This window comes from Venturia canescens, chromosome 9, assembly GCF_019457755.1.
Source record: "Venturia canescens isolate UGA chromosome 9, ASM1945775v1, whole genome shotgun sequence".
Taxonomy (NCBI): Eukaryota; Metazoa; Arthropoda; class Insecta; order Hymenoptera; family Ichneumonidae; genus Venturia; species Venturia canescens.
Genome location: NC_057429.1, coordinates 20,908,883 through 20,934,843, shown reverse-complemented (window position 1 = coordinate 20,934,843; position 25,961 = coordinate 20,908,883). Strand labels below are relative to the sequence as shown.

At 39.0% G+C, this 25,961-nt stretch overlaps 2 protein-coding genes across 3 annotated transcripts; one reads left to right on the top strand and one right to left on the bottom strand.

The window, feature by feature from the left end:
* Positions 1-937: 937 nt before the first annotated feature.
* Positions 938-22,554, top strand: LOC122415816 (uncharacterized). Of its 2 annotated transcripts, XM_043428316.1 has the most exons (5): positions 938-1,104; positions 1,614-1,880; positions 2,005-2,153; positions 19,676-20,224; positions 20,364-22,554. In XM_043428316.1, the coding sequence occupies exons 1-5, from the start codon at positions 973-975 to the stop codon at positions 20,554-20,556; spliced, it is 1,290 nt and encodes a 429-aa protein (XP_043284251.1). In that variant the 5' UTR covers positions 938-972; the 3' UTR covers positions 20,557-22,554. The 2 variants fall into 2 exon arrangements, with proteins under 2 accessions (XP_043284251.1, XP_043284252.1); XM_043428317.1 differs by lacking the exon at positions 938-1,104 and having other exon boundaries at positions 1,515-1,880.
* Positions 2,278-16,435, bottom strand: LOC122415818 (carbohydrate sulfotransferase 11-like). Its single transcript, XM_043428319.1, has 7 exons — positions 16,031-16,435; positions 13,664-13,836; positions 5,875-6,131; positions 4,923-5,163; positions 4,663-4,842; positions 3,811-3,968; positions 2,278-3,702 (listed from the first exon to the last, which is right to left on the bottom strand). The coding sequence occupies exons 1-7, from the start codon at positions 16,041-16,043 to the stop codon at positions 3,615-3,617; spliced, it is 1,110 nt and encodes a 369-aa protein (XP_043284254.1). The 5' UTR covers positions 16,044-16,435; the 3' UTR covers positions 2,278-3,614.
* Positions 22,555-25,961: the final 3,407 nt, after the last annotated feature.

Here is a 25,961-nt window from a genome sequence, read left to right as displayed (position 1 = left end):
ATTGTGTAAGAGTAAATGCCGATTGCAAATGCAGCTAGAGAACAGCCTAATATACGACAACCAAGACGCATTTTTTTCAAGTGCTGCACTCGTTCTTTGTTGACTTGTTCCACTATTCGCATATAATGAAGATCCGATACCGTAAGTTTTAGAGCGTCCTTGCTCAGATTTAGTTTTGGCATACGCTCCTCTGCCATCACGCAAGCAACGTATCTGTGCAACAGTGATAGAATATATAAACTTCCCATTCATTGTACAACCAATTCCGAATCTTTAATTTCTGATGAAATATTTTGCAACACCGAATTCTTAAAATTTATGCAAACAAGTTAACCTCAAAGTTTTTTGTCGTTTGATGTGCTATCGATTATTTAAATATCATATTGTTCGCAATATATTGTAGATCAATCTAGCATACAGGAGCATGCTTGATATTCGTTTAATTTCTGTAATTATTACGAGATTCTTCCAAAATTAAGGTTAGGCTACGAAGCCAAATACTAAGATTTTTGAGTAAATCGAGGTTGATTCGTAACACCGATGATTTCAGATTTTATAAGGAAATCCGTGGTTACTATTTCAATGTTCCGTTGTGATTAATTTTTAAATTATTAATAACAGTTATTTCTTACCTTGATTTCAATAAGATGTTTTCAACTCGTCTTCAACGGTACGGAGATACGGTGGTCATTTTTAATATTGGATTAAATAAAAAAAAAGCACCACCTACCGAACAAGTTATACATTGAAATATAAATCCAAAATCAGTCGGCTAAGTTCACGCAGGTACGATATGTCGGCAAGGACGGGATTGACGGGAAGCGCGCCGCTGTCGCCGCCACCGGCCAGTGCCCACACAATAGTTGTCAACGCGCATCGAGAACTGCGCAGCAATAACAAACAATGCAAAAGTCGCGTTAGAACTCGTTTGTGCCTGTTCGTGTCTGTTCGATATGCGGGTGCCGGTCACGTATGTCCGCATTTTTCTGTTTCGTACGTTTGAGAAACTTTATCACGGTTCTTCGGTTTGTTGATCACTCACTCAGCTCTTCCTCTCATTACTGTTCTCTAATTGCATTGCTCCAGCGAGAAAAAAAACGTTCAGTGAGTATATGAAAATGATATTCAAACGGTTATTTCAATGTCGCAAACTCAATCACTTGATATTAAACACGCGTAGACGATAAAATTGGCTAGCACGATAAATTTTCGCCATTTAAATAATACATTAACGAAACTTGCCGCGAGATGCACCGATGTATAGTAAAAAAAGAAAAATTTTGAGCTATAAATGGTTCAGTTTTGACCGGCGCAACTTTTAATTTAATTCTTTGTGGTTCTCATAATTTTGTAGTCTACAAATGTCGTGTCTGCATCGGAAAAAATACTTATGAAACTATCTGTTGGTCATTGTTTTTTTCTTCGAATTTCCCGCCAATAAATCAGCATTCTGGTAATCAAAGCGGGAAATCCTTTATGTATAAAGCTTTGCGCAAGCGCAAAGCTTTTCTTCGATGTCTGGATTTGTATAGTTTGTCAATCCGATTTAGCGGTCGATCAGAATCTCAAATTTGTTTAAAAATATGAAAGCAACGGAAGAATTGAAATTGCAGTTATCACCGTGTACCGTACCGATGGATATCTCAGACGACGATTTGTTCCTTCCGAGTGACGAGGAAGAAACTGTAATAAAATCTTCCTCCTCCATTATTAATCCAGTGGAAGAACATTTGCTCGAACAAATGCACGATACAACCGAAAGAATCGAAAAAGCAAGATGTAATGTCGATCGAGTGAAGGCTTTGACCGAGAAAATAATCAAAAAACTGAACGTTCGTGAAACTTGCGGTGAGTGTATCGACTCTGACACAGACAGTGAAGTAAGTTTGTATTTACTTTATTATTTTTTGGTTAACGATTTGTATTAATTAAAACTGCATTTTCATCGAGTGGAGCGTAAATATTGCGAATATAACCACATTTTTGTGCTTTTTCATTTTCAAGTTGTACCAGGTAACGGGAGAGCCGGTAATTAAGAAAAAACGATCACAGGAGAAAGAACCTTCTCAAATATTGGAAATTAAAGATGTTTGGCAACGTATCATCAATGACAAGTGGATCATGGGGATCGGACTCAAGAATACATCGAGTCGGTGAGTAAACTGTAATGTTTATTTTATATTTTCTCATTCTTTATCCGATCTCGACATATTTACTACCGTACATAATTTGTACCTGATTACGAAATGAAAAAAATCATTAACGATCAACAACCAATATTTTTCTAATGTAAAACATATATTTATATTTCAAACGATTATCTTGTACATTTACATATTTACAACCGAATACACGCTGTATTAGATGTTTGAATCGTTTTTTGTTGTTTTATCAGAATTGATAGCTCGTGTATTAGGACACCATTGTAGAGGCCTTGGATCAAGCTCAAAATTGCTTTTTTTTCTATTTTTTATATGTCTCAAAACTCTGTTATTTCAAAAATCTGAGCCTACAGGGGGAAAAATGTTTGGGCTTGTGAGTAGGTAGGTGCATATAGAATGTACCTAAACCAGCCAAAAATTTGTCTATTTTGTAAAGTCAAGTTACAAATGTGTAGCAATTCTTTTATCCCCGGTAAATTTTTCACAATAGGAATAATTGCTCGTGATTTTATTTTTAATGCCTTTATCGTTTGCATTCATCAAGGAATACAGAAACAACGATGAAATCATAGAATCTCAAAAACCTGTAAAAAAAACATGTTCAAGAAGAATAATTGCATGGAATTTCAATCGTTCGTTATTTAATCTAGTTTCATTTTCATTTTTTTCACTTATCACCGATCATAACGATTCAACGAGATTCTGAAGCGATGAGATAAAAAAAAGTTTTATATGGACTCAAAACAATTGCGCATGTCAATACCATTGTCGTTGGGAATTGAAATATTTCAAGTCGAACTTCCTATTTTTTTCATTATCGCTATCCACCTTGGAACATTTTGTCTTTATCTTTTATGTACGAACGTGTTAGAGTATAAAATCTCTCGGAGATGACGAATACCTTTTCTTCTACAGATTCGCTCTACTTCGCGTTCGTATCCCTCGGAATATTTGTTCGAGAATCTCTCGGTTGTTCTATTGAAAGTTTTTCTTGTCATGATTATTTTAATGTTTCGTGATGGAAGCACACAAATTTGAGAATCTTGCTTCAAAGTCATCCATTCGGTGGTGTCGGAGGGAAGTTTTTCTCTCCTTAATTCTCCAAGTTCAATCGACTTTGATCACAGAATGAAAATTTAACCACGAGTTACGTTCTTCAAATAAGTAGGCCACGCGCCCAAACATCGTCGCCCGTTAAATCTTATTATTTAACTTTTCTTTTTTTCATACCTCGCAACGTTAAAGTGAAGTAGGAATTTGCATTTGGGTGATTCCCAAACGATTTTTATTATCTCGTAAGTTGTGTAAAAAAAATGTGTTTCCGCATATGAAGACACTTTTCGCATTCGTTGTTTCTGAATTTCTCTTAATTTTTCTCCTTGAAAAGTGAGAAGTTTATAATGATTGCCAATTTGTGATTGCGTTGCTGCTGAGCCTTCGCAATAATCGAAATTATTTTCTACAAACTAACGGCGTTACGTCATCGCTCCCGATCGCCAAATAGTCGTCCGGCGAATATCCAAATAGGACAAAGTCGTATCTGCAAACAATGAAATTCGTTGTCATTAGTTTTTTGCTATGATTTATAAATCTGATAACGGGGAATGTGACAGGAACGGAGGAAAAAAAAACGGGAAAACAAGCAAACCTGAACATTTCGTAGAGATCGGCAATCTGACTTTTTGTAAGTTGAGCGAAATAATTTTTAATCACGTCCTTCGTCTGTACTCCACGAGTCGGATTCTTCCATTCCGGCTTAATAATATGTCCCACGTGAGCCTGTTTTATCAGATAATTCTGATCATCCTGTACAAATGAGAGGAAGAAAAATCTTGAAGATCAAATGAATTACAATGTTATGAATTCCGCGCGTTAGCATTGCCGCGCGTTTAATAAGTTTTTTTTATTATTTCCTATGTAAGACGTGAGAAATAATCGCGCCGTGATGTCCGTTCATCGAGTTCACACGTAAGTATTCTCGCTTATGATTCATCGCGAAGGAACAATAGATAATTCTATCGAGATTGAAACGTCATTCGGTCGTTTATGAATGAAAGATAATTTGAAAGTAAGAAAAACAATAATGGGCGATGGCCAATCTCTGGTTTCGAGAATTCATTTTTTGTCTTTTAAACTTATTACCGAAAGGAAAAAGTAGTTTTTATGAATTGACTCGAAGAAAGGGCTTGGAATATGTTGAGCACGTTGGAAACTGGACAAATAAATCTTATTCGATTATATCCTTGACGATACGATGCAAAGCCTCGACGTCAAGTCACCACGGAGATTTTATCAGGTAAAACTTAATCTCAAGATAGCAGTAGTATAAATATCATTGGAACTACGCTTCACACTTGTACGCTTTCCCCGTTCGTTTAGCGCGAGTATGAAAAATTGGGTCATTCGTAATTTCGTTCACGGTCGGAAGCCATTTTCGGCTTGGCTCGATTCTCGGATAAGTGTCCTGGTCGTTGTTTGTTCTCTCGAGCATAAAACTCACGTGAAGGGTCTCGAATTTGGCAATAACGTCAAATCGGACTTGACACGGTGTACAAAAATTCACGACCGGTGTCCAATGCATGTCGAGCTCGTACCCGGCTCGCCACTCGCACAGAAGCCATCTGACGAATTCCTCGAAGTGAGGGTACCTCGGACCCTGTCGTATCCCTTTTTTTGGATCCTAATAACGAGAAAAAGCATCATTAAATTAAAAAGCACTCGGAATCTCCTTCAAGTGAGAGAGGAGAAACGTAAACCGACCTTGCGCCTGTATTGGGAGACGATGTGAGTGCCGAGTTTGCTGTGAAAAGTGTGGGGCAAACTCTGCTCGAGTTTGTCCCGATAAGCGCTGAGCAAACGCTCGAAGGGATGTCTTACAATGAGAAAGCTTACGCTGTCGTTCAAATACCTCGCAAGCTCGTCCGCCGTTGGTCTTGGATACCTCTGTCTTGCCAACGACACCGGTACCGCTTTCGAAGCTTTTAAAAACTGCGGGCTATACCTGTCAATTTTTCAATCGATCGATCACACAGAATCCTTGTAATTTCCTGTCGGGAAATGCGGGAAATGCCTTTTTTTCTTTCTCTTTTTCGAGTTCGAGCTCGATCATTTTTTTCAATTACCCCGCGATTATTTTGCGGAATATAATCCAAAATTACGCTGGATTTCTCTGCTTTCAAAGCCCCTTTGATAAATTGGTTTATAATTATATATATATACGACCGCGAGTTATCTAACCTTTTTTGTCCAAATAGATGCATTACGTATTTGTAGGTACATAGGCGTGCACATTTCGAATGGTGGAATAATGCATAGAAGAGTATCGTTATTGCAACAAAACGTTGTCAATTGTAGACTCGTTTCAACGATCATGCCACTGCAACTTTACACGAGGTCAAGGACGATCAAAGGGGGAGGGAGGGAGGGGGAGGGGCGGCGGATAATTTCGTTTATATGAATATATGCGTGCTGGATGTATACGAGGCGTTTCATGTCAATTTTCAACGCAATATTTGGCGCGACTCGCTTCTCATTGTTGTTCGATTATTGTATTATCAGCGTTATTGTTTGACGACAATTATTGTCAGATTCCGATTGAATTTTAATTCCAACAAGTTTATATATGGTTGTGAAAAAATAAGCGGTTTTCGGAGCTTGGAGTATGACGCTTGAAATTTCAATTACGATCAAAACGGAAAGTAACGTAGCTTACCCAGCGAGCAAATTGAAATTATACATCCAGGAAGTAGAAGCGGCTTTGAATACGTTGCACCATATCAAATGATATTCCCTATTGACGAGAAACTCCCAGGCGTTTGGTCGATGAAGCGAATCGTTGCCAGGACGATCAAGACCCTCCTGAGAACACTTTTCCATAAGATACTTGCGCCTCATTGCGAGTCGGATTTCCGTCTCGGCCGCCGTAGTCTGTTCCATTAATTTTTCCTCCGGTGTCAGTCCTGGCTCTTCCTGCATCAATGAAACCCAAGAAAAATGAGAACGATCGAAGCTATTTTGTCACTTGAAAAATTCATTCCGCTCCTCACAGAGAATATTATTATTTTCACTCATTCGTTATTTTTTTTTTTAAATTAAATATTTTTTCCCCTCACTCAGACTCGTAATGAATCTTGCAAATGCGCCAGAGACGATTCCAAGAAAATTTTTTTCCCTATGGCCAAGTAAACAATGCGGATAAATATTCAAGACGAACGTGTGTTTGCGCGTGTGTACCGTACTCAAAACTCACACGGACTAGTTTCAGATCCAATGGAGCTTTGCTTCTCGTTCACTTTTATGTCAGTCTTAATAGCACTTTGTGAACTTTACGTATGCAAATCTCTAGGACGTATCTCGTTCGTCAACGAAGTCACGAGTTGCCGGCTGGCTCTCTTCTCCTTTTCAACATCATCCTTCCTTTTGACTTTTATCGAGCGGATAGAAGTATGAAAAAAGGTGAGTCTAGTGGCACTTATCGTTCGAGAGGCCTTTACCCTCACGCCTATCTTGGTTTGTGAAAGCAAAAAATAAGCACATTCCTACTCGAATTAACGCCTCCGCTGCCTGCATTCCCCGCCGGATAGACAAGGTCTCGATATTCTTCTTCTCCCCTTTGTTCTTTCACACTTTTGTGTGTGTGTGTGTGTGTGTGTTCAAGTTCCAGCGTTTGGATTACGTAAATTTTTCGTTTCATAACATTTGAAAATTATTTTTTATTATTCCTAACCCTCAACGGTCTCGTATTTGCCAATGGCGAAGAAAAGCTCCAGAAATTCCGCCCGTTGAGCTCCTCGCACTTCCTCGGTTGCATGGCAATAATAGCCGTTCATCGATCGCTCGTCTATCGGGGTGGGCAAGGCATTTTTACGATGCATTCGTATGAAAAATGATTTTCGAACGAGGGGATTGCATTACGGATAATAAATAACGTCAATTGGAAAAGCCTAATCTCGATCGGTCGATCAGGACTTGCTTTTGATTCTTGGCCAAACACCAGTAGGAAAATCAACTTTTTTGAGACGCTTTTTACCACAATTTTCTCTGTATCGGACACCACTTCCATAAATCCAGGGTCAGAAGCACCCTCCCACCGGCTCACGGCTACCTCTTTAATGGACGCGCTCGAGTGTACTCGCACCGAGGTCACTCGAGGAGTTTAGTCGGATATCGACAACCTTTTTTTCCTGTAAATTTGTTCCTTCTTTGACAAATGCAATGCAGTTGTAGGATCCGAGATTCGACACTTTCAATTCGTCTTTTAAAGAGGAATTATTTTGCTTCTCAATTGGTCAATTTTAGTACGGCTTTTCGTGTGCGCTTGGCTCGCACGATCGATATCGGAAATGTTGCTTTGTCGAATGCTTTTTGGACCGCTCTAACAATACTCGGATCCTGCTCAAAAGAAATAGAAAAAGAGAATGACGTATCGAAACATAGCCGTCGTGATTCCGTTGACGGTACAAATACCAGAGCAGCTCCGCAAATAGGTTCAAACGCGCGTATTGGTTTTCGGGTTGAACAGAATAAACGTTTCCCTTTAACTCCATCCGCAAACAGTTGTTCACGTTATTTATAAGTATCGAAATCGTACAATGGGTGCTCGCTTCATTATTTTTCATTTTATATTTCAATTTCTACGTTTTTTTTAGCAACCGATCAAAATCTTTTAGCAAAATGGAAATCCTCGTACAAAATTACATTGAAATCGATCGAGACATAATTTGCAGAATTTTTCAAATTACGTAAGAGGCCCCGAGATCCGCGTTAACTGGTTTTCAACGAGTAGGCTTATTGATCTCCGATCGTCGATTATTCGAGAGAAATATCGCTAAAGATTTTTCTTCGGGACACCGGACACGTACGAAGAAATGTTGGGTACGTAACAACTCAGCGGTCCTCCGGTCGCTCGAGCTACACCAGTGAAGTGAATTGGGGGTGCACTAGGTAGTGCCGCTATCGCGGAGTTGTGGCACATGTGCGAGGCATTTCACGCCGCATCGCCGGCTCATAATCGCGACGACTCTTCATTCTCTTGATTTATTTTCGTAACTTCCATCGTATCTTCTCAAATTTTCGGATTGTTATCTCGCTAACTTGCTGCGTTGTCCCGTTGCGAGGATAGAGATCGGCAGAGGCGATCCGCTCGCTAGAACGACAAAACGAAAGCCGGCGCACCCCAAACCTAGCTTTACCGGTGGGGGACGGGGGTTCGGATGCTATGGATACGCGAGTCCTGTGCAAAATAAAAGAGCGCGGATATACCGCGAATGAAATGATGAGGTCGAATATTCATAATTGTAAGAATAAATAAACGAAAAGAGGGGACGACAAATTTCTGGCACGAGCAGACGGAGGTCAATCCGCAAGATTTAGAAAGTAAGCATTTTCGTTTGATCGGTAAGCTAAAATATTAGAATTCATCGATTGAAACGAAAGTGGACGCGACCGGTAATAGTAGAATTCCGAGTCCTTTTTCTCACGAGAAAAAAGACATGCCGGAGTGAGTGCATAAAAAAAACGTACTTTTTTTCTTTGAACCGTTCGAACCGCTTGCGGTAGATACGCGCATAACGGCAGTTACTACTGATAACTACTGGTAAAAGCGTTCCGTTAAAAAACAATTGTTTTATCAATGTGCTTCGAGATTTGCACACATGTATGCAATTTCATATGTTACAGGAAAAGGCTGAAGGTTGTAGAGCAGCTCTTCGTTGCGTCGTATTAAATCAAATACGAGGTCGTTTCCATCATTATCGAAAGATGTTTTTATTATCCCATTGAGTCCTAGTCCGAAACAAACGGAATCTGGATTAAAATGTTTCTGCGACCTGATGAAGGGGCTCTTGGCCATTAATCAGCATTGATCCGATCGCATTTAAGCTTAATTGCTTTGGAGAGTGGCGAGGAATCCAAATTCATTCGATCACTTCTTATCAATGTGAACGAATTAAACGTTGCTCTTTTCGTTCACTCAACGATGAGCAAACGTGCATAGAATTTTGATGCAGAAGTGCCCGCTGTACATTACGTTTATTGATTTTCTACGGTCCGCTTCGCCAAGACCGAATGTGGGCCATCCGACCTAGACATCTATATATTTTCTCTCGCTCTCTGTCGCGTTGTGTGCAATGGTGCAACGAGAAAATGGACGTACAGATTTCTATTCGTGTCAGTTGTCATTTCTTTTTTCTCTCTCCCGCCTTCCACGTACGAGTAGTACGCATACGCACCACTCGCGTCCGGCGATGCCTCGATTAATTCCCCGGGAACGACCCAAGGATTTGCATACATTTTGTCCTTGCGCCTCTCAATTGGTAAGTGTCAATCGAATTGACTGCGTAGGATCAAGATTAAAAAGATCTTTGCAATCTCATCGAAATGATTATCGATATTATTGAAACACTCCAGCGATTTATATCACCTCCGGATTTCTTCTCGAACCCCCTTCATTTTTTCAAATTTCTTTTCTCTCACGTTCCTTAGAAACCCCGAGTTTGACTACTGCAGACACCCGGCAACAAAACAAACATCGATTCCTTCCTGATCGAACATCTTGGAATTTATATTTTATATTCTTGGCGGCAAAGTCCCAAACTGATAGCAGTTCCGATCGAGCTCGGCTATGGCTATCAACTTCCCGGCGCAACTTATCGCCATCGTACGCTTCGCGAAGCGCTCGAGTACATCTGCAGCTATCGCGGCCGATTGTGTTCGCTGCCGCTCGAAACACAGCTCAACGTTTCCCCGTCGCTCGTGCCTCTTCACATTTCACCGGCTGCGTACCGTTCGAGTATTGTAGTATAGCAATCCCACGTGATCGGTGAAAGTAAGTAAGGATACGCGAGCGTCGAGGAAACGTTGAGTCGCTACGAATCCTAGTAAACACAGCGCGGCAACTTGACATTCCGAGCACTCCCACAATAACAAAAGTCTTTTTATTTTTTCTCGTTGAATTATATACTTTTAGTACGGAGAACAGTGTCGTTCTTCCCTTAAATTTTACTCTCAAATTCCTCTTTTGACCCATTCGACAAGAGACAAGAATAAATAAACTTTTCGTCCGTGAATGCTGATTTTCCTTGCTTTTTTGTGTGACAATAGACGACGCCGACGGAAGCAATTAATAATAGAAACAGAGACGGAAGATGTATGTTTGGCACACCGAGCGAGTATTTCTTGCCTCATTTCCCAAGCAACAATAGAATTGAGTCGTTAAAAAAATGAAGAGATAAAAGTTTCATTTGTCTAATGCATCCAGCGACGGTTGGGGGTCATCATTGCTATACCGGATATTGATTTATCATTCATTTTTTCCGTCGAGAGTTTTCAGGGTCTGACAGAGATGAGCATTCTCGGCGTCATTAAAAAGTCTTGAGAGTCGTGAAACTATTGCCCAGAGATCTTCTTAATCCATCGTTTACTCTTTTAGGTACCATAAAGAACGACATTCTCCCAGCACTGTTACCTTAAAATAGTATTCGTCGATGTAGGTGGCTTATAGGAAAATTCCAGAGGTCGTAAACAATTTTAGTTTTTTGCCTACAATAGTGGAGCTTGATATTTTTAATAATTGATCCTTTTCCAGTGACCATGATCCATGAAAATTCGTATGAAGCATGCAAATGCAAACGAGTTTTTTCGAACGAGTTTGCAAACTGGGTGGTAATAAATGGTATCGATCTGATCGTGCAAAAGTGACGAACCTGTCCCCATTTTTTCTCTTCATTTGCGTGTTCCCTCGAGGTCGATTTTCGTTATAAGTTTTTTTTTTTCGTTATTTCTTCAACTTTTTTACCTGAAGGAAAATCGAGCGGGCTCGTCATATGTGCGAGCTCCGACGAACGCTCCTCGATATGTAAATCTAGTGAATTTCCGATTCACCGATTTATCTTGCCAGCAGTAATTACGGTGTCATCGCAGAATATTTATTGTTTCCTTATGGCAATTTTCAACGCTTGACATTTACGAGGAAATATTCATAAATCAAAGCGTTGAAAAGAAAAATCAAGCGACAATTTTTATTCGTTTTTTTATTCCTATAGACAACAATGTTATTCGCGTGTGCACAGTAATGTTTGCTCTTCCTCAACTTCATCCGAGACTCTGCGTCGATTTGCTTTCAAAACACGCGCAAACATTTTCGGGCTAAGAAAACGCCATTTTTATTTAACATCTCGCACAAGCAGTGACTCGAGTGAAATTAAAAGGACGATATTCGAACGTTCGGAAACCACCACCTGCCGCAATGCGTCTGGAAGTCTGCCAAACTTGGCGTGCCTTTTTAGTATTTTGTATTTTACTACTATCATCTCATCCTATTTTGGGGTTTGCCATTTTTCAACATGAATTCTACTTTTACGTTCAACACACTCCTAATCGCATCAATATTTAATGATATTTCAAGTTGTAACGATCTGTCGGAAAATGTTTACTAACCAATACATATAGAATGAATTTTCTTCCGACGCGATGACTAGAAATGTTTGAATAAACGAAGAAAAAATATCTCTACCACACGAAAAGACATCTCTACTCGTATCATGGCAAATTTAGTTTCGTGTCGCGAACCGACTCCTGCATAGCCCAGGTCGATTGAGGCCGGCTGCTACACATCGATATAACATCACGACTAACCCGAGAGTTTCCAACTTGTGCCTCTGCAGAGGTATTTCATATTTTATGTGTTCTGTCGCTGCTTATGCCCCACATGCCCGTTTCTATCGCAATAGAAAAAGCATATTTTATATTCGTGATCGAAACTCGGGTATTATTTTTTTAATCTCCAATCGACCTTTTTCGAAGTGATTTTTATTGAACTCCGTGCCGGAAGTTTACTCAATAATTTCAGCGTTCGTATTAGCTAACTGTATCGAATGGATGCGAAGATGCGGAATATTATGAGTGATTGACAAATCGTTCTCCCGAATTAATGCCGGAATATATTTTTCACCTCGCACCATTTACCCGGCTATTCGGTGGCTCGCGACTGATGAGCAAATAAAAACCGTGAGTCAGACGGTGATGGAAAAAAAATAAAGAAAAACTACTGGTGGAAGGTGGAAGTGGGGTTGTACGAAAAGTGGTCTGAGCGGCGGCACGTGAGAAGCGAGGAGAGAATGCCTATGACGGGTACAATTTTCCTGGCTCTCTCCGGAGCGAGAATGCTTTTCATATTTCATAGCTTTCCTTGCCGGACGACGCATGAGACGCCATTCTGCAGGAAAACTTTTCGTATTCGCGTTAACACCGAAAAAAAGGAAAATAGGATAAAAAATATTGTCCGGGCACATTTGCGTGCAGACAATGTCTGTGATCTCCGAATTTGGAAAAAATATTGCTCTTCTCATTATTCCAATGACACACGGAACGGCGCGGAAAAAGGGATGAAAAAAAGAATTTGCGATTGTTCGACAATCACGCCGGGTCGAAAATTTGATTTTTGTCGAGGTCCGGGGACAAAGGGCATGAAAAAAATAGATTGGCGATTGACCGTTTGATTTGACTTTCTGTATAATAAAAGCTGTACCAGCTTTTCCGACAGAAGATAAATTCACATTTTTATCGAACAAAAATTGAGACTTTTTTTGAAATATCCGAATGAAGCGACATATAAATTTGGTTCAGCAGTTCTTTCGAGATTAATTCAGTTTTTATAAATCCAATATCTTTGCGACTATCTTCTCCAATATTCAACCGACCGACCATATTTTTTCCTCACCAATTTCATCGCGTATATTAACCGGAAGCGGCGAGGTTTTTTCCCGATCGGATGGAGATTCGCTCTCTTTCCCTCAATAACTCGCATTCCCTTCTCTCCTCCCCCCTTGCATATTTATTTTTCATTTCTTTTTTCGATGCAATCATACCGCAGTACACTACCAGATCAGGTCTCCCATTCTCGGTGGCAAGAAAGATCAATGAAATCTCTTCCATTTAACGATCGGTTAACGATCGGATCCTATATATCGACGAGCAAGTTGAGTAATAAGCTCCGATGAGCAAATTCTTGAGGTCATTCGAATCTCTAAAATTTACTACAAACGTTTCGAGTTCCCATTCAAGAATTGCATAACCTATTTCAGTCCGTCGCATTTATGATTTTTTTTGTCGTTATTCCACCAAAACTTCAATATGCAAAATTTTTCTTCTTCTCCGCTTTAATAAATTATGCGAGGTTTGAAAAAATATTCTTTTAAATCAGGCAGCTCGACCGCATCGTCATAAATCTTTCTTCTCAGTAGCCTGATGAAAAAAATGTGCTCAATCAAAATTCTCGAAAATACTTGAAATTCGTATCGATGCTGTAATGTCCAACCCGGTGATTCGTCTCACTCTCGAAAAAAAAAAATCAAATGATATCAACGAAATGATATTCTCTCATAATTTAATAATGATTTGATCGCGTTTGCGTGGACTTTGCGTATGGGAATCACCGGGGAATGCGGAATTCCGCGATGATACCTAATCATAGCGAAATACGATGGGAAAAAAAATCATCTTACCTCCGAAGGTCCCGTTTGCTGAACGCTGTTCCCATTGTCCTGGCTGGAAAGCGCGAGTATGATGAGAACAAGAACACCCGCTGCGATGATCGTCCTACGTAATCCTGCGAGGACGTGACGTCGTGGTGTCATCTTTTCCCGGTGAACGTGCTTCCTTCTATACTCATAACGAACTGTAAAAATATTCGAAAATAACAACAAATATCGTTTTTATCGACGAATGAGGATAAAGATTTTCTTCCGAAGTAAAAAGGAAAAAAAAACAACAAGAAAATGGAACGAGGGAAAATTGTTTTTGTTTTCATTCGTGTGGCGAACGATTTTGTAAGAAGTCGAAAATTTGAAGGTCGCGCGATGGATAAATAAATTTAAGCGTTCTATAATTTGATCATTAATTGCCTCGTTGGGATCTTTAATCCCCATGCGCCATTCCTCATTTACGTAATTTACTTAGAAGCTGGAACGAGCCCACGAATGCACGAAAATTATGATAATTGGTCTAAAATGTCACGTTCTCTCGGTCAAGTATATGTCTTTCGGGCGTTGAGTACATAATACAGAATAGAGCATGAGCATTGCAATTAGACTCGACCCCCGCGATCGATGATTCGTGCTCGGCCCACTCTCTCGGGCTTAGGTGTTGTAACACACGCTTCAATTGTTTTACAACCCACGTGCTTATCACGCGATTCATCTTATTCTATTTATCGTTATTTCAATATTTTAGCACCTTCGTTATCCACCGGGGTGTCCACCAAAGGATAAAATAATTGAGTGAGATCAGGGTTTTATTGTTGATTCATTTAAATGATATTTTGAGAATTTTCCTTAAACGTCAGTTGTTATTTGGCATTGTAAGACAACGGAAAGGACAGTCCTGAATGCACGTACGACGAAGATTATTGGTTATGATGAAAAGGACGCGCGAAACTCGGGCAAATGATGGACAAACGACTGTGGATTTGTCCGATCGCGCGGGTGTCTTCTCGAGTACCATTTGATCATATATACGAAGAAAAACGTTGCATATTATACTTGCTGAGAGCGCGTAACGCGTAATTTCGCGTAATTTTCAATTGCGTAACTTGTGTGTGGTTTATCGAGTTGAAACATGTGTAGCTCGTACTAAATACGTGAGTGAGCATGCATCATTATGTTTTGTCTAATTCGTCTATATCATGCTCGACCTCTCGTGCTCAGTTACGACAACATGATTAGGCACAATTTTTTATTTTCATATATAAAACTATCGTATTTCTTCGCTCCTAATTTGGTGGGATCCGATCGTCCGCTTAGTGCTTGCATACTACTTTTTCTTTTTCCCTTCAATATCATTAAGCTCGTGTTCATATTTCACCAATTGCGATGAAATTAAATTGAACTGAACTTTGTTTCGAAGCTTTTTTGTATTGTATGAATTGGCGGTATTAACCAATAATTTTGAAATTTGTAGGAAAATATATGGAAACATATAAGGAGAAAACATGGCCTCGCGTTTTTCGAATAATAATAATACGAATGAGATGTCGTGTGTAGCTTTTTCGATGCAAATTGATCCGGTACAAATGTATGCCGGACCAAGATTTGTTTGCGTCAGAGAAAACTGGTTTTCCGGGAGCATTTCAGCATCATCTCTCAACTGGCCCACCGCTTCGTCCACGTTTTTTTTTATCAATCTATTTCTATTCTATATCCATTTATATTCTATTGGGGATAGGATGATAAAATATATTGAATTTTCAAAGATGAATTTCGATGAATTTATCGATACATGAAATGCACGAGGTCGATCGGTAAAAAGGATGCGAGACGGGCAGCCCCGCAACATATAGACAAGGAGGGTGTGTATTTTGTTCCCCCTGATTTTGCCCCTTAGCCGAATGCTAATTTCTTATATAGCCTGAGAATGGGGTTTGTCTCGTGAATGCATTTATCTACCCTCGACTGCCACTTGGTCAAACACACGTATAAAGAAAAAGAATAGTTGGAAGTTGGAAGCCGATTAATCAAAGCCAAATGCTGAAGTGAAATCGATGGCACTCGACGTCGCTGCCGTAAGTCAAAGTGCGGCTCATTGTTCTCGAGAGACGTACCTTTGTCACTAAATATTATCGAGGGAGAGAAAGAGAGAGAGAGAAAAAAACAAGCAAACATTTTTCATCGCAAGTTGCCGGGCACACTCGCTCGTTCCAACTTCATTTATCATGATGCTGGGAAAATACTTACGTTCTACCGTTTATAATTTTAACGATGAAAATTATGTAGTAGCTAATCATTCGAGTAGTCGATTCAAGGGTTGATATTTCTTTCGATCATTTATGAAAATTCAATGTCGATTAACGAGCGAATAAAATGAACTAATCGTACCTTCGATGGGCATGCACTCGACGTGTTGAGATCACTGGCTCATTGACTGGCCAGCATCCACCGACACTCCTCTGCACACGTGAACGAAAACCCTTTTATTTCAGCTACTGATGACGATTGTACAATGTTTACATTGACACTTCCGGGTTTTATTTATTTGTTGAATGTAAAAGGTGGATGGCTCCGATTTGGTGGTCGAAACACTAATTTCTTACACAAAAAATTACGAGACCGGAGAGATAGGAGGAGAGAGAGAGAGAGAGAGAAGAAAAAAGAGAAAGTAGTGTTGAAAATGAAAAAGAAATGACAATTTGAAGTAATTATAATTTGAGCAGAAAGCGGGAGCAGCCGCGGCCGTTCACGGCGGCATCGTCCAAAACACTGGCGATGCGGATTGACGACGCCGGGCGTCGAAGTGTGCTCGGCGTCGCGGGAGGGTCCCCCTTCGTGTATGCCGTTATGGGTGCCGTTCTCCCACAATGTGCTTGTACCTTCTCTCCCTTCCTCTCACTTTTTCTGGCACAGTCTGCGCGGTTTTCCAGTTCTTGGCTCTTTTGCCTCTCGTTCCTATCACGTATTAATCCTTTCTCAACAATTCCCGCATCCATTATCAATCCCGCAGACCATTTTGTCCCACTTTTCATGAGTTTTATCGAATTTCTTCGCTCTCTTTTCTCCTCTCGGATCTTCCTTTTTCATCGACTTTTCCTTCATGCTCGATTATTTTTTAATATCGGGACTCAAAACCATTAAAACCTACTGTTTAATACCAAATGGAAAATAGTTTATCGTTTTTTTTTTAATATTTAGTCGAAAAGTTGAAATAAAAATAAGCGTTTGTGATAAGAAAAGCAATGACCAAAGACTCGTTAACTGCGTGAAACAATTTTGAAACTTTTGTCATTCGGATCTCGGGGTGTCGAAAATCTTTCGAATAGCTTTCTAAAAATTGACATATATTTTTGATAAAATTTGTATGGGAGACCGGGAGAATCGCGCGCATCGATGCACAGCAGCCTCGCCTTCGGTACACTGCATTCTCCCTCAGCGTCTCGGCACTCGGAGCATCCTGCTGGTCACTAAATATTGGCGGTTTTGTTGGATAAGCTCGATATATGACAACGACTGTGCCACTTTCGAGAGCTTGTCTCGCGAATCTCTCCTTTCTTCAACCCCTAGCAAGAGAGGAAGGGAGGGAGGGAGAGTACGATTACAGACACTGCAATAGAGGTGTGCGCGCCGGATTGGCGAACCTTTTCGTGGGTCGATCCATCGCTGGCCGTCCCATGCGCAAGCGCAAAATCCTCGCTTCACAATTATTTTCATTCTCCTTTCCACCCTCTTACTTTGTTTCTCCGCATCTATTTTACTCTCTTCCATTGAATCATTCGTAATGGCAGTAGGAGGACCTTCTGCATAAAATTGCACGATGCAGATACATTTGAGAAATCCAAAAATATCATTCTCAAAAGCGACTAATATAATCGATGCCAGGGCTGTTGTTATGTTCTTCTCACGCCTCAAAGCGTTGTCCACGTGTCGTTAACCAAAGATATATTATTTTTTCAACGACAGACAATACGGAGTAGTTCTTACCAGCCATAGATTTATAATTTTCGGTCAGCAATTTCCGCACGCCTGACACTTTTTTCCGTGCAAACCGATGAGCGATGAGAAATCACGGAGAGATAGAAAAAGAGGCGAATAAATGCGATTTTGAAGGACAGTGAGAGACAAGAGTGATTGATTGAAGGTTTATCACACGCACCGGGGGGACTAGGACCCAGATGCCCATTGCGAAATTCCACCTCTCAATAAATTGTCCTCAAAATTCATTCATCGCACGCAAGAGATTGGAACGAGAAATATATATTTATACGACGATTGATAGGTTGGCTGGAAAAAAAAACGAGTGACGGAAAAAAATTTAAACGCATTCGATTTTATTTACACTTTCTCGTGACAAAAGACCATTATTTTTCACTTCTCTTCGCGATTTATTTGCTCACACACCCAGTACTCACGTGTTCCTAAACCATTTGTTTACTCGTTTCTCTTTCACAAAAAGTCCTTAAAAATTTATTGCACACGTTCTTATAATCTTTCACCAGCATTTATTTCTTCCAAATCTCTTGTTCCGAATTAAAAAATAAGTCGAAATTTTACAACTGTTCTAAGATATCTGCTCGATCGAGTACAGGTCAATTGACGGAATTCGCAGGATTTTTCGAAAATCATCTCTGTCATTAGAATAATGATGATTCGTGGCTAATGCAATAATTTCGGTCCTCTCGCATAATTGTGTAATATTTGTAGCAACTGTTATCCGATGGTAACTCGTTCCGTCTCGGTTCGCGTTCCGCGACTCGTCACATCCGCCCGGATATGGCGGATAGGCTCTTTAATCGTTCTCGCATGAATATACCATTCTGCGCGAGTCTCTTTGAGATGATGACACTATAATTTTCGTGCATCAAACGAGCAAAAGAGATTTTTCGCTGATTCAATGTCTTTCGCGATTCCATTTATTTCGTCATGACTGTGAAACGCGAGCGTGTAACGATGCTGAATTCATTTGTCGTTTGAGCGTCAGCACTTTTTCAACTGCACTCAATTGCGAAAACACTCGTCTCATTCGACTTCTGTTTTTCAAGATAATTTCCTGAGAAATCTTCGTTTAGACGAATCTCGTAATGACAAATTTAGATCTCCCGGCACTGCGCGCGGTCATAGAACTTGGAATTTGTAGTTTAAAAAAAATGCATAAAATTTGTCATTTCGTATATAAATACACGCGTGATTCATTTCGTTCCGAGGATAAGTACGCGCGCGCGCGCGCGCGTGAGCGAGCGTTCGTGCGTGCGAGATTGAGCGGATAGTGCGTAGAGACGCGCCTTTTAAAAATGCACTCGTGGTCCGTTTCGTTGATGCTCACGAGTGTTAATGCTGGCACGCGATTCTCTCAGAGCAGTTGGTCTATTCTTGTCTTCATTTACCTTTGGGACTCTTCGGAGTGGAGCCCGTCACTCGCTTCATCATTCATGAAAATTTGAATTATTCTTATCAACACCGATTTCTTCCTCCGTTTTACGGCTCAACTTTCAACAGTTTGAGCAACTCGAGCGCGTCAGAGTTTGCCATTTTTTTCCCTCATATTTACGATCATCATGAAAATTGCGTTGCAGTAATTCGAGAGTGAACGAAGAGAAAAAAAATGAAAAATTCCTCTCGGTATAGAGAAAGAAGACGAGGCTCGTGTATTTTCCTTATCTCGGTAACATCCGCTTTGTGAGATTTTGACGACGGTTCTGCTATGCAATGGGTGGGTCAAAACGAAACGCTGATTATATGCTTTTTATTTTCATTCATCTTTGCATCGCGCCATCGCGCGCTTGCCCAGTCTTTTTATCTTTCTCTTCTACCCACGTAAGCCATTCGTTGTACTTATTGCTGCTACGGGTCGTCACCCAACCGCGAATGCTGCTATGTCGAGGAAAGAAAAAATGGAAAATTTAGAAAAATTTTACAATACCGTTGATTGGCGCGCTGGAAAATTTTTAGGATGCTTCAAGTTTGATGAATATAAATTTATATATATAGGTTAGCAGAAAGAGGATATGTTAGAGCGAACGGTCTCTATTTCAGAACCCTTAAAAACCTCCGAGCCTACATTATGATGAAGGACGAAGCAGAGATTCGGGGGTGTTCATCATTTTGGGAGATAACCGATTCGATGGCTACGAGAACCGAAGAGCTTGCATCGGAAGAAGTCGATAAGACGATAGCGACGATAGTTCTTGATATTCCTAATTTTGCAGAAAAAAATTGTTTCGAGGCTTTCGGTACGATATTGTACAGTATGGGTGAAAACAATTTGCAAACTCCCATACCGACTTTCCGCTTGACCGCGGATAACGTAAAAGATAAAACATTTGCACCAAAGTTTTCGTTCGGCGCTGAAAATACTGTGCTCGCGTTGAAATCCATCTGCGTCGAGCGTGAAATCATTATCCCCATCGATAAAGAAGGCATCGGTGCTCGACTCGACGAATTCCTCGATGATAACGGATTCAACAGCATCGGCGATGAAATGCCTGACGTATACGTTGCCAAAGCTAACGACTTTTATCGACACTGCATCTTCGAAATACTCGCGATCAATGGTACTGACGCTCCCGTGCGTATATCAGCTCGGTAAGTTCCATAATGAACCCTGTCAACGATGTTTTTCTCAAAACTCTCGTTCGATATAAAAATCCACCATTTTCAATTTACCGAATGAAAGATTATTCCATCATTGAAACATATTATGTTGTACAACGCGATTTTACAGGAGTCCGAGTCAATTGGAAGTGATCGTACGTCTTCTTCGTGAGAAATTTTCCGACGTTGATATCGAGGACATGGAAGATCGAACGATGAAAGCTGCAAGAGCATTGGAACACGAATTGGAGTTGGAACTTGTCGGTGATTGTTCGAGAGCCTTGCAGATGGCTCGCTTCACCACGGATCTCCTCATTCCATGACTCTAATTCTTCCCCTTTCGTATGTTTATAGAATAAGCTGCTCTATGTAAAAAGGAACTCTATATTTTTCAAGAGAAAAGGTAATGAAATTTGGTGACGGAAACACACGGCCATAATCCGGAGAGAAAACAATCGATAGATTTTTTCAATGATTTATTTTGTTAAACTATATAAAGCACATATTTATAATAGATGTTGCGCGTGAGTAAGTGAGTGGGGGGGGGGGGGGGGTGAGTGTGTATGTGTGTTTTCGTTTTTTTTCCGCGTATGGAACTCGCTGAGCACTTTTGATCGATCGAGTCTAATTGTCCTTAAAACCGGGGACGTATCTCGCCTAATTGTTTTTTTTTTTTTTTTTTTTTACATTTGAGATCGTATATACATATATATAAATATTCGCACGTATGTATATATATGTATTTATATATATATATATATTTATCGTCTTATACAGAGTGTACTATCTCCTATATTGCTCTTTCTTGTGGATTTTCCGTTTTATTCCGTCAATATTCATACGCACTCACGTTTGCACCCTGCATTTGCCGAGTTATTTTGTAATTTAAAATCTTTGTGAATATGTGAAATTCACTGTTATTGATAGTGCGAAGAAAAATATATGAGAATTGAAAATTCAGAGGAGCATAATAATAAAAATGCCGTTCGTATTATATTTTACAGTAAGTTGTATCCGAACGAAAAGTAATCGATAGGAATGATTATGATTTGATCGGAATTCTCAAGTCCAAAGGGAACATTAATTACTGCTTCATAAATGAATAATTTTCGTAAATATACTTTTTATGTTGATTTTTTATGGATACTCGCGGATTTGGGTGTTTATGGAAGATTAAAAAATAAAGTGATAAAACAGGTGGTGAGTGAGAAAAAAATTGGGAATATCCTGATAACCAATATTAACAATATACTCGGTCTGTATCTTCGACTTGCATTTGAACGATTGTTTGTTCATGGGTTACAATCTTGAAGCGAATTTCTCGGAGGCCACGGTGTTGCTCGCAGCTAGATTGTAAATATCAACCGTGATCCAACTCTTTTCCTTTTTTTTCGACTATTTGTTCGGCGGGATGCCTATAGAAAAATGATTTCTCCAACACCGAAGACCTCACGTACAACTTCCTTCGCTGATTCTTGTGCTTGTTCTCTCTTTTTATTCAGCATTCATCTATTTTTCGTTCTCTCTTTCTCTTTCTCTCCCTCGCGATTCGCGTTATACACAAGTGTTTAAATCTAGCCTATCGTTAATTAAATGGCTCAGTCTATCTAGAATCGCGAATATCACTAATTCATTACAGTTGCGGTACGGCAAGTTTTATTTTTACTCGTTCTCCTCATTTTCATCGCACTCTTTTCATCTCTATCCCTTTTCGTTTCGACTCGTGGTTGCTACTACTCGCTCATGCAGTTCCCCAATTTATTTACATGTGAAAATAAAATATTCAATCTGTTATTACGAGCAAAAAGTTATTTTGCGCGAATGTTGTCGCTATGATTTTCCATGACGGTCTACAAATATCAGGCATGAAAATCATAATTCTATATAAAATTAGAGAAATAAAACATTATAGGATAAATTAGAACGAAGAATGAAGCATCGCGGAAGGATAAATTTGTAAACATGGGGAACTCCAGAGGCGAATTTTCACGACTCGCGCAAATATCTAATTATATTTTGTTTCTTTTTTCAAATTTTTGCTTCTTTCCTTTCTTCCTTTGAATCTTCAATCGTCAAATTGTACTCGGTTCTCTTTTCGTTTTTTCTCCATCGCGTAACTCGATGAGATAATAAACGATGAAACGATGGTGTTTGTATTGATATTATTGTTACTTTTGTATCTCTCCATTGCTTGTTTTTTCTTTTTTTTTCTTTTATAATTCGTTCGAAAGTATTCACGGTTCTCGTAAATGGTATGTGTGTTGTGTTTTGACGTATGTTCGTGTGCGAGTGTGTGGAAAACTTTGTCGAATTCGGTATAACTACAGATTATTTCGATATTCTCTAATAGTCCTTAGCGAGAATGACGAGTCGCGGTTTTTATTTTCATTTACAATTACATTTTATCGGCATTTTAAATTTAATTTCTCATTTTTTATTTTCACTCACGAGATATCACGAGTTTGTGTTTTTTTAACAATAATAATTGCAATTCTTTTTGGGTTTGCGCGCGTGTTTGTGTATATATATATTTTTTGTTTCTTCATAATGGAGATTTTGCAACTGTTCTGCTATCTTGATTATATCTTTGGTTTCACTGTTTTCCACTTGTTCTTGTTCATGTTGTAATCGATCAACTAATATTAAACGCTGCGAATTAACCTCAGCGTTGTTTTTTTTTCTCAATTTTTTTGCACCCTCTTTTCAACCGTTTAAATGATTTTATTTTCTCAACTTTGCTCTGTATAATTATAACTATGTACGACGCTCCTCGTCGTACATAGTGCGCAAACGAATGGTTATTTTTGTTTGGTTTTCTTTTAGGCCCTTACCTCACGAACGAACCTCCCTCGATCTCACTCACTCTTTTTCCCAAACTCATGAAAAACTCATCGCAAATTTTGCTTTCTTCACTCTTTCGTTCTCGTTAGCCCAACTTTAACACGCCTCGAAAAAAGCTTTTCTAATTCACGCGCTTCCTAAAAAAAAAATATATATATATATGTGTGTTTATATTTAATCATTTATATTCACGGCACAAGCGGACTCGGGCACTCCCTCTCCCTCCCTCTCTTTTTCACATGCACTCTCACGCTCTCTCTCTTTCTCTCTTTATTTTACATTCTCATCCTAAAATAATTATTATCCTCTAATCGTCACGATTTTTATCTTTTCTCCCTTTCTTTCATTTTCTCTCGTGTCTTCGAACAGTAGCGATTACTATAAAACGTGTGCTGAAGCTCAAGCAATTGCGATTATGCTTACAGTTATGCCTCTGAACGAACCGCGACGAATAATTTTCATCGTCTCCCATCATCTTTTCTTCTCTTACTTTTTTTACTTTTATTTTTCTTCTGTTTCTTTCTTTTGTTCGTTTTTTATTATTTCCACTTTTTCTGACGTCCAAACGACGATGAACGGTGATTGGGACTCGTTTGCCATGACAATTTCTCAAGGATCTTGTATCAATTATTCGGAATCGAGAATTTTTTGGAGACTTCTTCGTCGTTCGAGACAATGCTTCACACGTAGAAAAATAAATCGTAGAAAATACATAGGAAATCTGTCTTCGCACAAAGCATTTTTCTCATCTCGAGCCACCAAGTTTTCACCATTCACGATTAAATCCGCAATTCATGTTTTTCCTCAAAAATTCGTTTTTTATTGCCGATTTTTATGAAAAATTTCGTTATCCATCACAGAAAAACCAATTCACGGATGGTCCAGACGACGCGCATGAGCTCTTCGATACACGTTTATGTCAACTCTATCAATTCGGCAAGGCCTCTTTAATTTTTCGACCTCTGAACATGGGAATATTTTACACAATATCCAATATTGATCGCGCTTCTAGTAGTATTTATTTTTACTCATCCAGGAAATAATGTTTCTTTAAATAAGGAATGATTTCTTCATTTTCTGTCATATTTTCTTTCGAAAAAGGTTTGAGCCGTATGCTCGTATAATTATGCAATTAAAATAGTACGATTTTAAAGTGCGTTTCACCTGCTTTTTTTTATTTTTCATTTTTCATTATCAAAATTGTTATTTCGTTAAAAATGCACGACAAGGGAGTATCAATCGTTTCATGCAGATTCGAGGAGATAATCTTTTCGTTGGAAATAAAAGAGAGAGATGTCACAAAAATGAATTGAATAGGCCTTTGCAGGGTCTGGACGAAGATTTAGATTTTGTTACATATTTTTTCTGCATTGTTTAGTCAAACATTAGAAAGAGGCATTTTATCGTCCGCTGCATCGTATTATTTCAAGATTTTTTTTCTAAATCACATGCACACAATCGCGTAATTCTCTTTGTGTATGTAGTATCGTAGTATGTATGTTCGCGTGTGTATGGACGTGAGAAATTCAAGCTCGCGAGATCTCACGGTCAATACTTAGAAACTATTGTACTTTCTCATTCTCGCCCTCTGCTCCTAAATCAGTTTTTTCTTCTCTCTATAATAAACTTGGCTTTTCTTCGTGTCTGATCGCGCAGTTATTCTTACTTCTTTTTTTTATTCTTATTCATTATTATTTTTTTCTATCCTACATTGTGTGCGCGGAACTCTCAAGAGAATTGGCTGCGAGCTTTCTGTAACACGCGACTTTGTGACACGTTTTTCATCATCATCATCATCATCATCATTATTATTATTATTATTCCTTAATTCCCTTCTCAATCACTTCAATTTATTTGTCCATCCTATTTATGTACACGCGTATCTGGGCGTGTGTGTGTATATCGGCGGTGATCTCGAATAATGAAAATCGATCTTGAACAGAGAAATTGATTCGTTTCTTCTTTTAATTTTTTTAAATAATATTTTTTGTTTGCTCCGATGATTCGCGGAAATATACACACGCGCACAGATATATTTTACATTTTGACTATTTATAGATAATATAAATTACAGCGGTTAGAAAATGATCGTTTCTTCATCGTAAGGCTAGAGTCACTCAACTAACGTTGCTCATTTATTTCCTCTGATATTTTTCTTTTATAGGTTTATTAACGTTTTTGTTTTACCTCGTTCTTCTTCTTGCCTGGCCATTCATTGCAAACATTCTCAATTTGTATTTCGTCATTTTACAATCGTGGCTCTCACTGATCCAACTTCTCGCAACTCTTCCCTTCCTCCCCCGTTTTTTACACAATCTTTCATCTCGCGTGTTTTCACCTCTTTTCGTCGCTTTATTTTTTGGTTTAATTGACAGCTTGATATTGATAATTATTTCGAAAATAAAAATTGAAAAGAAAGAAAACGAAAACTAAACTGAGATTTTAGAGTTTTTTGAGCCCGAAGCGATTTATTGATGGCAATCAAAGTCAATCATTTTCTCTACAAAGTATAATCATTTTTTTTTCTAAGCAAATTATGTTTTAAAGTTAATTTCAAAAAAATGTAAATCTACTTTTGAAAAAAACATCATTTTTGTTCTCTAACATCTGTTTCTCGTTTCGCAGTGGTTACAAAGGGTACGAAATTGACTGTATTTTTCATTTAAATTTCACGCACTTCGCGTCTTGGTGTGCTTATTATAATTCCTAATTCGAGACGATAACGACCCACATATACTCTTCCTTTTCAAATTTTCGTCAGAGATCGAAATAAAAACAATCGTCGTCCGATGACAGCGCGCAATCTTACTTTCTCATTTGATAAATTTTCATTAATGTTTTTATCCCAATTGATATATTTATTTGATTGATGGATAAGTGGGCAGGA